Source organism: Propithecus coquereli, unplaced genomic scaffold (assembly GCF_000956105.1).
Source record: "Propithecus coquereli isolate 6110/MARCELLA unplaced genomic scaffold, Pcoq_1.0 Scaffold142, whole genome shotgun sequence".
Classification (NCBI taxonomy): domain Eukaryota; kingdom Metazoa; phylum Chordata; class Mammalia; order Primates; family Indriidae; genus Propithecus; species Propithecus coquereli.
In genome coordinates this window covers 4,069,340-4,085,048 of record NW_012138525.1, presented here as the reverse complement: position 1 = coordinate 4,085,048, position 15,709 = coordinate 4,069,340, and the positions used below count along the sequence as shown (strand labels likewise).

The window sequence follows — 15,709 nt, the reverse complement described above, 5'->3', positions numbered from 1 at the left end:
TTCTCTTCCGGGTCAGCCTGTTCACCCCTCCTCCTGCCTAGGGGCACCATCCACTCCCACATCCAGGCTCCCCTTCTTGTTCCCTGGGGCTTTGGGCAGTGCCCACGTTCACGTGGCGTGAGGAGACAGCCAGGCCTGGCAGGCACCAGTGCCTGATCAAAACCCAGGCTTGGCTGTTTCTTCCTGTGCCTCCCCGGCGGTGGCCCTGTCCTCCCTTCTTCCTGAGACTGGAGCAGTTTCCACCCATGGCCTCCCTCTTTCTCCACCCCCTGCCCCGGGAATTCTGGGTGGATGTGACCTGGGGCTGGGGGCCTGGCTACAGGGGCTCTCTGGACCCTGGCTTGAAGGAGACAAGTGTGGCCTCTGGGAACCTCTGCTCTGCCATTTAGTGTCCTGGTGACCTACCTAAGCCTGTTTCCTCATCTTAAAAATGGAGAAAAGCACAGGCCCCCCCTCATGTGACTATTGCAGGTCAGGCAGGCCGTGAAGCACTCACAGGCTGGCCAATGGCTCCTGCCCCACGCTGCCCAGGTATCCTTGGGGTTTCACATGTACCTTCCTCAAGGGCCAGTGTCCCTCTGAGACAGAGATTCTCCTCTTTCCACAAACAAAGCACTTGACTTTGCCAGGACACTCTGCCTCTACCAAGCACATGTGGTTGGGGGCAGGTGCATGGCTCTGTTCAGGTGGCCGCTTGCCCCAGACAACCCCTAGCGGTGTCTCCCCAGGCAGTGGCTGGGGCTGGGCTGAGTGTACTCACTCTACTACAACTCCTGCTGGGCATAGGTGGGGCGCAGCCACACTGCCCAGCCCATCAGACCTGGGCCTACTGGGACCCGAAGTCCCTTGGGAGAGTGATCCCCACCCACACAGTCCATGGCCCGAGCCAGAGGTAGGTGGGAAGTTGCTGGTGACAAACATAGCCCCGGGTCTGACACCACTCTTGGCCCAGTGCCCTGAGGTCAGAGCTGACCCTTGGCTCCCTCACCCAAGCCTGAGGACTCCTCTTCTGGGAGCCACAGGGCCCACTGGCTGCTTGGACACCAGCTCCCAGACCCAAGGAAAGCTGGAAGAAGGCAAGGCCAGGCACCTGTCCCACCCTTCCTGCCCCTCAGCTGAAACGCCTCTTCACCAACACATGTCCCCTTTATTAATCACCCTGCATGCTGGTATCATACAACCGCGAACGTGGTTCGGGAACCGAGCTGAGTGGAAGCAAGAGGGCCAGGGCTCGTGGCCGCATCATCCAGAAGAGCATGGCTGGCCTGCAGAGGATGGTGCCCTTGATGTGGCATGGGCTGAGGCAAGTTCTCAGGGAGGCCCAGAGCCCCTCGGCCCCAGATACAGGTCCTCAGGAGCTCGGGGATCAGAGTGTAGCCCTGGCCTGGCCGGGCCCCTGGCCTGGAGGAGATACATGTGGCCTCTGGGAGCAGCCAGAGCTAAGAGAGTGAGAAAAGGAGCCCTTATCAGTCTCCTGCTCTGGCTGGGATGGGCTAGGCTGGTTCCCTTCCCCAGAGGAGGCCTCAGTGGATGACACGCAGGGGCCTGCGCCTTACGTCCCGCTCAGCTTTTGCACTCAGCGCCAGGCCTCAGGCCACAGCAGGTGCTGGGGGTAACCCATGCAAGGCACTTGGCTTGGGCCTGTAGGCCCCACTAGAGGATGCTGTCCCTGGCTCAGTCACATCTGGGGGGACCAGGGAAGAGAGAACAAAGGAGTTGAGCCCTGGTGGGTGGCCCATCCCAAGGTGCGCGTGGCAGTGGTGTTGGCAGGCCTGAGGCCAGGGGGCTCAAAGCTTGGCTCGAGGGTGGCTCTGCAGCAGGGAGCGCATGTCTAGGAGCGCCTTCTCCAGGTAGTGCGCCAGGCGGGCAGCGTTGGTCTCCGCACAACTGTTGTAGGCGGACAGGGAGAAGTTGATGTGGGCCTCCATGGGGTTATAGCAGACACCGTAGCCGTCTGGGACCACAGGCCCAAAGAACATGACGCAGTCTGTCTTGGCAGGGACCTGGGAACGGCAGGACTAAAGCTCTCATCTCTGCCCTGTGGCGGCACCATCCTGCCTTTCCACGTCTCGGCTCCCACTGTACCCTGCCTGGGACACCCCTTCCTCTACTCTAACAGGTGCGTTACTCCCTCTCATCCTTAGGGGTGCAGTCCTGTTATCACCTCCTCTATGGAGCCTTCTTTGACATTACCTGGGGTGAGGGACTCTAGCTGCTCCCTCCCTGGGACTCCCCTGAGCCTTCAGCACTTTCCAGGGGCCATCCCTGCCTAGACTGCAAGCCCCTTGGCGGCAGGGACTGTGGTCTGTCCCCTGCTGTAGCCCAGCACAGGCTGGCACAGACCAGACGTTTGTTTACATCTGACCAGTGAATAAATGAAGCCGATTCTCCCATGGGGGGCCCTGATGCCTTCCTAGCTGCCTGGGCTGCAGAGAGGCCCCCTCCCCCAGCTCCTCCCCTGTAACTCAGCTGCTTTGGCAGTGGGCCCATGGTGGCCTGTGTGGGCCACATCACCCCAAGGTCCAACTGCCAGAGGGCTCTCCGCACCACCTCCCTGGGTGCCCAGAGCAGTGGCCCACCTGGCTGGTGGAGAGGTGGAAGTGCATGGCAATGGCGTAGGAGGTGTCCATGAAGATGTCGGGCATGCTCACCAGGTCCTCGATGGCCTGCAGCTTGAGGCCCAACAGGTGCCGGTCAAAGGCTTCCCCGCGGATGGCCTGCGGGGGTGGGGGGCTGTCAGAAGCAGGGCCTGCAGGCCCACAGGGCATCCCTGCCCTCCTCAGCCTCTGGCAGTACTGCCCCTTGCAGTCATTGGCCCCTTGGACCCATGAGACCAGAGTGTCCAGGCAGGAGACCCCTTGCTCCCAGGTGGGGAAACTGAGGCCCAGGAAGGGGCAGAGATCTGCCTAGGGAAACAGGACGGTGCAGGATTTAAGAGCACAGACCCTGAGCCAGGTGGCTTAGCCCTATCGTGGCTGTGGGACTTTGGCAGGTTGCTTACATTTTAGAGCTTTGGTGTCTTCATCTGCATAATGGGGACAGTCCTGAACTCCCCTTGCAGGGTGGCAGTGAGATCTAAATGGACATCTGCACATAGCTTGGTCAGAGCCTTGGCATGGTCAGAGCCTGGACACAGGCGCTCAGAGACAGGGCCAGGATGGGCACCCAGGCCACCGGCTCCCTGACCGAGGCCTGAGCTGCTGGAAGGCAGGAGCCCTGCGCTGCCGGACTGTGTGCACCCTCCGCATCAGGCAGCACATGACCCAAGAGCCAGGGGCCTGTGCTAACCCTGGAACCTGGGACTGGGAAGTTATTGGGCCCAACCTCAGTTTCTCCAACTTTAAAATGGGGATATTCAGCCTTGCTCCAGGTGCTTTAAGGCTCAGAGGAGGGGTTGTCCTAGCTAAGGGTTGGCAGCCATTTGCTGCAGGGATGGACAGGCAAGTGGGAGGACAGGTGGGAGATGCTAAGGGACAGGTGAGTGAGGACGGGCAGGGCTTACTCACTCGGTCGGTATAGGCTCGGTGGGCCTGCACCGCCTTCCGTAGCAGCTCCACCTTCTCATGCTCCTAGAGGGGTGAAGGGCAGAGGGAGCTGAAGCACTGTCCCTTCCCTGTTCCTCATCCACTGCAGGAACCCACTCCCCACCTAGCATGAGATTCTGAGCTCCTTAAATGCAAGTTTTGGAACTGCCAACTCTTCAGTCCTCAGCCAGGGCCTGACATATAGCAGATGCTTACTGCTGACGAATAAGTGAATGAACAATTGAGTGGCTCCCTTTTCTCTTTGGCTGTCAGGAAGCTCAGAGCTAAATTCATGGCTCCATCTTCTGTTAGATTCTCAGTGCCCATCATCGAGCTAGAATAAATACCGTTAGGTGCTCAGTAACTGTGTGTTGACAGAGTGAACAGGAAGGGAGGTAGCTCTAGCCCAGCTCACCCACCCTTGCCCCAGACTTCTCACCGTCACATTCGAGTCATCCATGGCCTTGACGAAGGCCAGCGAGTCCATGGAGGCTGAGCGGATGGTGTCTGTGCGGCCCAGGTGAAACATGCGCAGGGAAGCACTTTCGTAGGTGGCACACGCCTGCCCGTAGATCCTGGGTGGGAAACAGAGCTGAGCACATCCCTTGGAGGTTGCCCCCACCCCTGCCCCCAGGCCTTATCCCTCCTTCACGGGCAGGTGGGGTGCACCTGTAGTAGGCCAGCTGTAGGGCCATCTGGATGAAGGCATCTGGGCTCAGCTTCTCAGACTTGGGGAAGTCCTTTCCAAAGTGGTGGAACACCATCACTGTGATGTCCAGGTCCTGGATCATGCTGGGGGTGTGGGAGGAGCGGGTGAGAAGCAGGCTCCCGGCAGCCCCTGCCAACCGCAGGGAAGGTCTGGGAGCACAGTCTCAGAACCAGACAGGGTACGATGACAGACCTGGCACAAGAGCCTCTCAGGCTCGAGGGCCCTGGCCTTGCCCACCCAGCATGGGGGCGGCGGGGGTGGGCACTCACATGCTGAGGTTCTGCTTGGCCTTCTCAATGTCGCTCTTGATCTCGGGGGTGATGTTGAACCGTAGCTTTTTGGGCATGGGCAGGGGCACCATGGGAGACCGAACGAGCTCAGGCTTCTTCCTGTGCGGGACGCGGGGCCTCAGCCTCATGAGGGCCCCCAGAGCCTGGGTCCATGCTGGGACTGGGGTGGGGAGGGTGGGTCCCTGAATCTGAGGGCAGCCCAGGGAGACTCGGGCTGGCTCTTCTCGAAACTGCCTTCGCTCCAGCTTTCAGGGGGCCAATGGGGAAGGCCTAGAGAGGGGAAGGGGCTCGTGCAAGGTCACACAGCTAGGAAGTGGCAGAGCCAGAATTCTAACTCAGATCTGCTGGCTTCCTTTGAAGAAGCAGATTCCTAGGTGCAAAGGAGAGTGACATTCCCCTACGAGCCAGGTTTGTCACCTGTGTGTCACCTGTCATCAGGAACTGGGCAGGATGTTACCATACTCACGTGAATTCGATCACATAGTCCACAAGGGTGACAATGGGGGGCCCCTCCGCCGCTGCGTGCTCGTAAACGAGCCCACAGGAACCATCTTCTGCTACGATGAACTGTGGAAGTGGGAACCCCATCAGCCCCAGGTCCCTGGAGGCGGCTCCCGACCCAGCCACTCTCTGGGTGGGTCTCGTGGGAAGGTCCTGTCTGCAGCCATCTCAACAGGTCATGCTGACTTATTACTGTGACTAATAACAGCTAACACCCGGTGCGCGGGGCGACCTGTCCCAGGCATGTCCCGTGCTGCGCACACCTGAGTCCTCAGAAGTACCCTACCAGAAAGGTCTTCCACCACCCGCCTTCACAGGTGCAAAGAGGGGAAGATCACACCGCTCTGCCTGATGCCACATGCCAGGCTCGCTATGATGTGCTGAGGGTGACAGCAGTTTCCGGGCCAGCGGGCAGGACAGTAATGAAAGGCTGGCTGCCTGGTAGTTACAGCGGCGTCCAGCCTGCTGGCTTCCCACCTGCTTTACAAGCTGGGAGGCCAGGGACGCTGGCCAGGAAGGGCAGGAGGTCGTGAGGATGCAGGGGACCACGTTTAGGTGCGTGTGTGGGTGGGAGTCACGGCCCTACTGGGCCCTCACCTGCAACGTCTTGTCGAACCAGCGGTTGCCGCTGTTGAGCTTGCTGCCGCCCCCATGCAGCATCTGGCCGGCCACGTGGTTGCGGTACACATCCTCAGAGACCCTCGGCATGGGCGCGTCCAGGCACACGGTGAAGATGCTCTTCTGGATGGAGCGCACTGACTCCCGGTTCACCTTGTCTTTGGCGGCATGAGGGGGGCGGGGGCACAAGATGGGGGTGAGTCTCAGGGCCTAGGGGAGACACGTTGCTCCTCTGTGGCCTCCTGCCTGGGGCTCTTCTAGCCCGTGTCTATCTGGGCGTGGGGAGCTCCCCACCTCAGGGAGCTTCCAGGAATTCACTAAGTGCTGGGCCTAGGTTCAGAGCTTCGCACCCAACGGGGCCCTGCAGCCTCACAGTGAGCACCCTGTGACGCAGGGCCCCACACCTGCACCACTTTAGGCACAAGGAAATGGAAGCCCAGGGTGACACAGGGAGCTGGTGTGACAGTCCGACTCTGGGGACAATGCCCCAACCAATACAGGCTTTGGAGGTTTGGGGGACCCTGGGGGGCAGGATGAGTGTGGAGGCAGAGGAGGCTCCTCAGCCAGAGAACTTGGACTCTAAGCCCAACTTGCTACTTAACAGAGAGAAACTATCTTAACCAAATTGAGCCTTGGTTTCCTCCTCCATAAAATGAGACTGCCAACACCTGCTCCGAGCTGAGAGCATCTAGGGGAAACGTGGCTGCCCAGGCCTGGTGTGGGAAGAGGCCTGACTGTGTGGCCTCGGCACGGCACCCCCACCCTGGAGGCACCTTTGATGAGGGTGTTGTACGCCTTGGCCCAGGAGTTGCGGTGGTTGGAGGTGAGGATGCCCACGGGCTCCTTGTTGGTCTGCAGTGACGAGTTCCAGATCTTCTCCAGCTGCACAAAGATCTGATCTGAGGTGAGGGGCGTCCCATCGCTGTGGTACACGTCCAGCTCAAAAAACTGTCCGGCACAGGCAGGTGGAGAGAAGGGGGCTGGGTGGGGTCTCAGGCTGAGAGCAGTCTCTCCCCGCCCAGCTGAGTGGGTGGTCAGGCCGAGAGGAGAGGGAGGAGGCCCTCGGATCACCCTCCTGTGCTGGGCAGGCCCGCAGCCCCTCCTGGCCTCCGTCAGTGGAGCCGCCAGGAGATGGCATTCCTGGGGCACGTGGGCGTGGGGGCTGGGGGTGCTAGTCCTGCCCCCCTCCCCTGCAGCAGGGTGGGGGTTGGCGGCTGTGGGCGGGGCCCCCCACCTGGTAGTTGTGCACCACGGTGACGTGCGAGGGCGGTTTCTTGGTCTTGCTGAAGTTGCTGACCGAGTCCTGCTTGGGGCCCGGCAGGCGGCAAGAGGACAGGATCTGATAGTACTGGTTCATGCACAGGGGCTTTCCCCCCAGGTACTCCACGGGCAGAGTCTCACTGCAGGGGCAGAGGGACAGTGAGGGGCACGGAAGTGGGGAGGAGGGCAGGGCCAGGCCAAGTGGGGGCTCATGGTCAGTGTCCCTGTTCCCCCCTCAGCATGAGCAGGGGGTCCATCAAGGTAAATCACCTGGAAACTCCCTCCCTTCCTCTCTCTGGGCTTCAGTTTGCCAAGGTGGAGATGAGGCAGTGAATCAACCTCCCGGGTGTTCTTTCTTTTATTTTTTTTTAAAGAGACAGCGTCTCACTCTGTTACCTAGGCTGCAGTGCAGTGGTGCAATCATAGCTCACTGCAGGCTGGAACTTCTGGGCTTAAGAGATCCTCCTGCCTCAGCCTCCTGAGTAGGTGGAACTACAAGTAGGCATGTGCACCACACCTAGCTAATTTTTTAAAAAATTTTTTGTAGAGACGGGGATCTCACTATGTTCCCCAGGCTGGTCTCAAACCCCTGGCCGCAAACGATCTTCCTGCCTCGGCCTTACAAAGTACTAGGATGACAGGCGTGACCCACTGCGCCCGGCCACAGGGTCCTCTTTGGATAGGATGGGGCAGGATTACCAGGAAGAGGTCCCAGCAGCCGGAGCAGAGGACAACCCCAGGGTTCAGTCTCCCAAACACCACCAGAGGCTGGGCCAACAGGAAGTGAAAGTAACAGGGCTCTGGGGCATGGCTTGGGTCAGGGCTCCAGTCAGGGGTGGCTGTGGTAATGAGGCAGGCCTGGGTGGGGCTGGGGCTGCTCACTTGTCAATCATGGCCTTGAACTCCAACACGCCCTCAATGAGTTTGGCAGCAAATCTGGAAAGATCAATCAGAGATTACAAGCTATGTGGCACTCTGAGGGGGGCCCCTGGGCCAGGGACACCTGCTGGGTGAGGGACAGGCCTAGTCTTCCCTCCTTCCTCACTGCTCAGAGAGAGCCCCTACAGCTCAGGGCGGGGGCTGGGAGTCTCGGCTGGCCCCTCTGCGCCTGCTTCCTTATAAGCTCCAGAGGGAGGCTGTCAGGACTCAGGGAGCCCTGGAGGCCAAGGGCGTGGCAGGACTTCAGTGCTAGTCAACAGCAGGGTGCACCTGGCTGGATTAGGTGTCAGTGGGCTGGTTCCACCCACAAAGGGCCCAAGTTGCTGAACCACAGCCTGGAGTCTGGAGGGGGCGTCACTCTGCCCTGAAGCATCAGTTATAGAGGGACCCGGGACCCTGGGGGTGGTGAAGGGGTGGGTAGTGGCTTGAGGTATCCCCAGGCCACCTCTCTCAGCCTGGCCTTCCTCACTGGACTGTCTGGGCTTATAAAGATGGGATTTATGACCCACATCAACCAGCCCAATGCCTGGGCCTGTCCTGGCCCCAACATGGGGACCACTGGCTTGAGTTCTCAGGCCAGAACCAGCCCTTCCCCAGGTGCCCTGGTCCCTTTAAGAGAAGCAGGTGGTGGCAGAAGTGGCTGGTCCTTGGGCAGGAGATCCCTGTCACTGGTATTTTTATCTCTGGTAGGACTGGAATAGGGACCAGGGCAGGTGACATGGCCAAATGTGGAAAAGGGGAATGTGTACAAAGGTTACCCTGCGGCCAGCTGAGCAGAGTGGGGAGGAGGCGCCAACTTTGGGGTGGTATGGAAGCCTCAGGCTTGGGCAAGGGAGTGCCTTCCGTCCGAGGTTTGGTGGTTAACAGGAAGTTTTGGAGCTGGACAGACCCTGCTTCCTGCGCAGGATCAGCCAACCCTGAACGGGGGACGTGGGCAGCTCCCTTTGCTGCTCTGAGCCGAGGTCTCCCGATCGCTAACGGGGATGACGATTCCACTCCATACGGCTGTTTGTGGGGATGAACCATGAAGGGGGTTGGGTACCCTCTGATCTCGGGGGCAAGTGGACTTGAGGGCCCTGGAAGTACTCAGAGCCCTGTTCCCGCTGCCTCGGGGCCCCCCAGCCCCAGCCGCTCACCGGAGCTGGCCCTGCAGATCCACGAAGTCTTGCTTGGGCAGCATCACGCCTGGGCTGGAGTAGATGACCACAGGCTGGCGGTACTGGAGGTAGGCTGTCCTGAGCCACCATTCAGAGAGCTGGGGAAGGACCAGAGCCTGTCAGGAGCGGGGCGGGACCTGGTGCCTCTTCCTCCCCGGAGCCAGAGGACCCGGCCATGCCCCATGCCCTCTGCCCCCTCTATGGAGATTCTCAAAGTGAATGCTTAGATCCAGAACACCCTCCTCGCCCCCCACCCGACCAGCATCTTCCCCTCAGCCTGGGCGGTCCGCGTTAGCAGGAGAGATGGACAACACTGCCGAGAAAGAGATGCGAGAGAAAGGGCCGAAGGAAACCTGGAGGGGTGGAAGGGGCAGCAAGAGGAATGATTTTTCTTTATCTTAAAAGTTTTCTAGGCCGGGCGCGGTGGCTCAGGCCTGTAATCCTAGCTCTCTGGGAGGCCGAGGCGGGAGGATTGTTTGAGCTCAAGGGTTCGAAACCAGCCTGAGCAAGAGCGAGACCCCGTCTCTACTAAAATTAGAAAGAAATTAATTGGACAACTAAAAATATATAGAAAAAATTAGCCGGGCATAGTGGCGCATGCCTGTAGTCCCAGCTACTCAGGAGGCTGAGGCAGGAGGATCGCTTGAGCCCAGGAGTTTGAGGTTGCTGTGAGCTAGGATGACGCCACGACACTCACTCTAGCCTGGGCAACACAGTGAGCCTCTGTCTCAAAAAAAAAAAAAAAAAAAAGTTTTCTATCAATGACTTTAAGACATTTATAAATAAAAGTGTATGCCTGAATAGATCAAAAGGAAAAAAGGGAAAGATATATAAAAAGAAAGTCCAGTGAGTGAGTTTTGGCTGTCACCAGCTGGGAATTCTCCAAGGAGGCAGGAGACCAGCGAGTCAGGGCAGCCTGAGGGACTCTGGCTTGCCTGTGGCCTCAGACCCAGGAGTAGCCACTCACTTTGATCTCAAGGTCAGGGCACTCCTGAGGGAAGCTCACTGCGAGGGTAAGTCATGACAAGATGTGGGTGACACACTCTGAGTCTCCACCCTGGCTGCCTGTTCTCTGCCCCGGGGTGAGGGTCTCTCTGGGGGACCAGCCCTGGTGTGGTGTTAAAGGCTCCTATCTTGGGGCTGTGTACACTTCTGGTGACTGTCACCCTTGAGCCTTCTGTGCTGATTACAACACCCACCCCCCAGCACACACCTAGTACCCTTTTCTCTGGCAGGTCCCTCAAGCTCCAGAGAACTCCAGGTCCCCAATAGCCTTCCTCACCCCACTGCAAACAGCAGCAGGATGTGCACAGATTCCCCTGTGACACTGGGCCACTGGCCTTGGGCCCTTGGTAAGGGGTGAGGGGGACGCAACTTGTCCCAGGCTGCACAGCAGGTGACTGCTGGCCTTTAAGGATTGGGCCCCTGAGTCAGCCAGACCTTCCTGTGTAGCATAGGGCCTCCCTGAGAGCTGCTATGTGGCTCTGGGCTTTCGGTCTACCTCTCTGGGACTTTCCTCATCTGTAGATCAGGGAGGAGCAGACAGGAGCTCCCTCCCCTTGGGGACCCAGCTCGGGGCTCATATTCCACTAGGGATCCCTGAGCCTCTGGCCAGAGCTGGGGAGACAAGGAGAGACCCTGCAGGTATGGGCATTCCCTCAGTGAGAATCTGTCAGGTGGTGGCAGAGGCCCTCTGAGTGGAGAGGGAGCCCCCTTAGCCAGAAGCTTCTGTTGAAGAAGGAGTCCCAAAGGTAAATTAAGTTGGAAAACCAGTGGACCCCAGACTCTCTCTGGCCCTTGCAGGGCAAGCATCCTAATTCCAGAGGCCAAGGCCCTGACCTGCTGAAGATCATTAAATGCCACCCAAGAGCCAATGCCTCCCTTCTGGTGTGCAGCCTCCCAGCAACCCCTGAGCCCCAGGCTCAGAGTGCCACCTGCCCACCCCATGGTACCTCCTATAGCACGGTATGCACAGGGCCAGAACCCAGCTCTGCTGTTCTCCCATAAGCCAGCTTCTGCCTTGGTCATCAGGATCGTGGCAAATCTGCCCCACTCCAAACCCCACTGATGTTTTACATCAGGACTCTACCCACCCCCACCCCATCAGCAAGTGTCATTGGCACTGCCTCCAAAATACTCCTGGGCCTGACGACTTTCCTCCTCGCCCTGGTAGTGCCAGGCCCAGCCTGCCACATCTACCTCGGGGCAATGGCACCAGCCTTCCCTTCACCTCTGCCTCCTACACTTGCTTCAACCCAGCAGCAGAGTTCTCTTGTTCATCTTTGTGCAGGAGTATGAGACGCATACAGAAGAGCAAGTGTCCAAACCAAACACACCTGTGTAACAGATCGGACACAGAACCAGGGCACTCAATCACTGAAGGACGCCCCCCACCCTGGGAAGCTGTCCCCCTGAGCTCGTCTCCCCCTGAGCTCAAGTCTCCCCCTGAGCTCAAGTCTCCCCCTGAGCTCAAGTCCAAGATTCTTCTATGTGGCAGCCCCTGCCCCCACCCTCCACTCTTGCCTCTGTCCTGGCACACGCAGGTGTTGCCACCTTTGCCCCTGCTGCTCCCTCTGTCTGTCCGAGACCCTCACGTCTCAGGCCCACCCCCTGCTCCTTCCTGACACCCAGCATGATGACACTGCTGTCCCCAGCCCTCCTCTTCCTCTTGACCCTTTATATTTCCACAGAACTTAATTGCCTGAAACGACCTCGTCCACTGACTTGCATCCTGCCCATCTCCTTCTCTCCCCACTGCGTGAAAGTCAGCTCCGAGAGGCCGGAGACTGTGTTCTTCTCGCTCCTGCAGTGCCCTGCCGAGTGCCAGGCACAGAGTAAGTGTTGAGGAAATTTGGTGGAGCAAACGAATGAATGTGCCAGAGCCGCTGGTACTGGAAAGTTCCATGTGTGTAGGTGGCTACAGGCCGCAGCCCGGGTGCCATCCCACTCACCCAGTTGTCTGTCTTCCTGGCCCTGCGCTCCAGCCCCTTCTGCAGGCGTTCCCCTACGCCTCCTGAAGTCTGAAACTCGTCCACCAGCTTCTTGGTCTGGGCCCACTCCTCCTCACTCACGATGGGCTGCAGTGCCTTGAGGTAATGGTCCAGCGACTGCTGGAGAGGGGGCACGGGCAGCCGTGGCAGTGCATCCTGGTGTGCCTTGAAGCGGCCCGACACCTTCATCAAGGAGGAGGGCTTGAGGAAGCCCAGAGGCTTCACCTGCAGGCAGCAGAAGATCCTGTTCTTTCTCTCACCAGCTCTGGGAGCCCCGGCAATCCCAAAGCCGCAGCTCTGGGCACTTATGTGCCCATCCCTGTGGGCAGAGATGGCCTCTTGGGTGGAGCCTTCCCTGGCCTCCCAACCCTTGAGCTGTAGGTGTCCCCGCCTCTCAGGGGCCTGGAGACACAGGTAGGGATGGAGGAGGGTGGGGTGTGGCCATTGGTCTTGGCAGAGCTCAGGGGAAACAAGTCAGGATGAATGGCACCTTTGGGGTGGCAGAGGTGAGGGGGACGTCCCACCTGTTTGGATGCCCAGACCCCGCCTTCCTGTCCCTGGGAAGGGAAGCCGGTCAGCAGAGGGGAGACTGCTCCTTCTTGGAGGTCCCCACCTCCTTCTCTCCCACCCTTTCCAGGTTGAGAAAAGGAGGGGAGAAGAGAAAATCAGAGAGAGCCAGACAATGACAGCGTCCCTGGTGAGGGGGGCCTCAGGCTTTCTCCTGCCTTGTGGGGGGTGGGTGACGGTGCGGGGACAGTGCTGTGAGAGAGAGCTGGGTGGTCTGGCATGGAGGGTGAAAGGTGGCAGAGAGAGAGAGCCCGGCAGACTTTGGAGGTGGGCAGAAGAGAGACGGGGGGTCTGAGGCTGCTGGCATGGTAGGCGGGCAAGCGATAGAAGCTCCATTCTGTTCCATACCTTCTCTCTCTGCTGCCCGTCCTCCTCCATGGCAGGACTGAAGTTCTGAGCCCTGTCTGTCTGCCTTGGCTGGATCTCTAAGGCTAACTGTGCTACCAAGTGGGCGAGCAGAACCTAGCAAGAGGCAGCTACTTGCCTGGGCTGGAAAGAGAAGACAAGAGCCAAGGTTCAGGGGGAGGCAGGGTGACAGAAGAAATGGCTGTGGTGGCATCTGGGGTTGTGGTAGTGACAGGGGAAGCTACTGGACTCCAGAAGCTGCTCCACCCTCCCGAGCTTCCAGAAGTAGAGGAATGGGGAGCAGTGTGGAGGCTGCTGGTGGGCAGTGCAGCAGAAGAAAACCTGGAACACTCTCTCCTTTTCTCTCGGGGAGGGCTCAGTGCCAGGGAGGCAGGCCAAGAGGTATTAAAAAACTCACCTGTCAGAATCTATGTGGATCTTTCTGACAAAAGAAAACTTGGCTGGAATGCTATACCACAGCCCTAAAATCAGTCCTGAAATCAGGGTTGGTGCAAGGTAGCAGACATTAGGAAAGGGCCATCAGCAGACAGGGGCCGCCAAGAGCCCTGCCCATATCCTTATCTCTCCCACACTCTTGGGGCCCTTCTGGGCCACCCCTCTGAGCTGTGGCTCATTCAGCTGGGGGCCAAGAGTGGAGGACTTTTGGTATGAAAAATAAACCAAATGGCCAGGCAGAGTAGCTCACACCTGTAATCCTAGCACTTCGGGAGGCTGAGGAGGGGGGATGGCTTGAGCCCAGGGGTTCGAGGCTACAGTGAGCTGTGATCGTGCCACTGCACTCCAGCCTGGCCGACAGAGTTAAGACTCTGTCTCAAAAAAACCAAACCAACCAAACAAAAAATAAACCAAAGGATGCTGGTCTGGAGGCTGGACAAGACTTGAATTAGCAGATCCAGGGGACTCTGGCCAAGTTCCTCCTTGCCTCAGTTTCCCCAGCAGTGAAGTAACCAGGCTAGTCTCGTCCTGGAGGATGAGCTGGCTGTGGGATGGGACACAGCTCAGGTGGCAGTGGCAAGGGTGAGTGGAGCTCAGGGTGCTGGAACACCTGGCAGAGCCCCAAGCGCCTGGACGTGTACCCTCAGCCCTCTGGCCCCATAGTGTCTGTCTGAGACAGAGCGAGACACAAGCAGGGATATGCTTGGATCAGAGAGGAAAGGAACCCAGAACGACATGGCAGCATTGCTGGCTCCAGGCTACCCCGTGGAGAGGGTTGAGGGCTACATGTGGACGGCCTGGGAAAGGAGGCTGCCACCTGCTGCCTCCTGCCAGCTTGAGGCTTTTCTGAGTAGCCTAGCTTGATGCCTCCTCCTGAGCTCCTCTGGCCACACACAATTCCCCAGGGGACATTTGATAAACTCAAGGAGGCTGACCAAGTGGATTGGGCCAGAGAATTGGCTCTGGCTCACGCAGAGATGGCTCAGCCCGAGCGCGCGAACGGTGTGAGTCAGAGAATAACTCGGAGACTGAGCGCCGGGCTGGTCTCTCTCCGCCTTGGGTCCGGGTCTAAGGGTGGGGTGCTGACTGAAGCCAGGGTCCCCGCTGTCTTTTCCGGGTCGTTGGAATTGAGTGCCGCAGGACGTGGGTTGGATCCCGCCTCTGACCTTGCGCCTCAACCCCCTCCTCTGCCAAACGGGGACGCCCATCTGCCGACCCCACCCCACCAGCTGGAGGCCGGGTGGGACAGCGGCCGCCCGGCTGCGCCGCCCTAGCGGCCCGTTTCCCCACCCGAGCGCAGCTGCGCGGCCCGCCCTTCCCGTCCAGGGCCCTCCGGCCAGGGCTCGGCCGCACTCACCACGGTCCTGGCGGCGAAGACTAACATCTTTGCAGTCCGTTCCGCCTCCCGCGCTGGGCAAAGTCCGCGCTGTCGCCTCCACGCTGGAGCCTCCGGGCCAAGGTCGCCGCGTCACCGCCGCCAGCCGGTAGAAGCGGCCCCGCGCCCACCCACCGGGCCCGGGCCGCGGCGGGCAGGCGACCCGGGGAGGACGACTTGCGGGGCGGGGCTTCGGCGGCTAGCGGGCCCCGGGCGGCTAGCTGCGGGCCCGGGGCGGGGCCACCGCCGGGGGCGGGGCCGGTGGGCAGGGCCGAGGGCTAGTTAGCGGTTAGGAGACCCCGCGAGGTGCCGGTGCCCAAGAAGGGGGCGGGGCGAGGTCACCATCCAGCTCTCTCCCTCCCGCCTCCAAATGCCATCTAAGATGTTGGAGGCGGTGGTGTGCACCCCTCCAAGTCCGTGTGGTGTTCTTGAGCGTAACTCTCAGAGTGGTAGGAAGGCACAACCATGTTGACCGGGAAATGTCAGTGTCACCCACAAAGATGACAGGTGGGAAATGCCCCGCAAAAACGTGGCTGCGTACCAACCAAACTTGACGCCCCGCAAAAGCATGGCGGCCGCGGCAGGGCGTGAGCCGGCCGGGCAGCTGTTGGTGCGCATGCTCTCCGAGTGCCCCGCACTAACATGGTCGCAGCCTCCGTCAGCGCGGTCGCCGCGAGCCGGCCGTTGGTGGGCATGCTCCCTGAGTGCCCCGCACCAACATGGTGGTCGTCTTCGCTGGGCTGACTTTAATTCTCGGTGTTCGGTTATAGCCGGCCGCCGCTTATTTCTCTTCGGAAAGCTCGGAGCCTGTGGTGTAGTCGGGGAAGGGAGGGTGGGTGCGGGGAGTGAAAAGTGAGAGGGGACTACAAGCATCCCGACCGGCTCCTGGCGGGAGCAAGATGGCTGAGAGCGAACGGCAGTCGCCGCCAGGTAGGGCCGACAGGGCCGGGCCGGGGGTGGGTGGGAGCGCGGGGGCGG

General features: G+C 59.8%; 2 protein-coding genes across 4 annotated transcripts in view; one reads left to right on the top strand and one right to left on the bottom strand.

The window, feature by feature from the left end:
• Positions 1 to 913: 913 nt before the first annotated feature.
• CRAT (carnitine O-acetyltransferase) lies at positions 914 to 14,907 on the bottom strand. 2 transcript variants are annotated; one of them, XM_012639791.1, is made up of 15 exons: positions 14,714 to 14,907; positions 12,904 to 13,044; positions 11,950 to 12,213; positions 8,978 to 9,096; positions 7,785 to 7,838; positions 6,877 to 7,042; positions 6,416 to 6,590; positions 5,622 to 5,800; positions 4,990 to 5,090; positions 4,503 to 4,622; positions 4,194 to 4,316; positions 3,964 to 4,099; positions 3,507 to 3,569; positions 2,580 to 2,717; positions 917 to 2,003 (listed from the first exon to the last, which is right to left on the bottom strand). In XM_012639791.1, exons 2-15 carry the CDS (start codon positions 12,931 to 12,933, stop codon positions 1,788 to 1,790), a joined length of 1,884 nt encoding a protein of 627 aa, XP_012495245.1. In that variant the 5' UTR covers positions 12,934 to 13,044; positions 14,714 to 14,907; the 3' UTR covers positions 917 to 1,787. The 2 variants fall into 2 exon arrangements, with proteins under 2 accessions (XP_012495246.1, XP_012495245.1); XM_012639792.1 differs by lacking the exon at positions 12,904 to 13,044 and having other exon boundaries at positions 914 to 2,003.
• Positions 14,908 to 15,346: 439 nt separating this feature from the next.
• PPP2R4 (protein phosphatase 2A activator, regulatory subunit 4) overlaps positions 15,347 to 15,709 on the top strand; it is a 28,868-nt gene continuing 28,505 nt past the window's right edge. Inside the window, exon 1 of one of the 2 annotated variants that reach the window (XM_012639786.1) lies at positions 15,347 to 15,661. In XM_012639786.1, coding sequence (XP_012495240.1) covers positions 15,631 to 15,661 — 31 coding nt within the window. In that variant the 5' untranslated portion in view covers positions 15,347 to 15,630. The remainder of the gene's footprint in view (positions 15,662 to 15,709) is intronic. The other variant, XM_012639787.1, reaches the window with a different exon arrangement.

Coding starts and splice junctions, on each gene's coding strand:
- CRAT (XM_012639791.1), bottom strand. CDS start 12,933: ATGGAGGAGGACGGGCAGCAGAGAGAGAAG. Junction 4,100..4,193: donor CTACAGCTGGCCTACTACAG/GTGCACCCCACC, acceptor TTTCCCACCCAG/GATCTACGGGCAGGCGTGTG. Junction 3,570..3,963: donor TGGATGACTCGAATGTGACG/GTGAGAAGTCTG, acceptor TCACCCCTCTAG/GAGCATGAGAAGGTGGAGCT.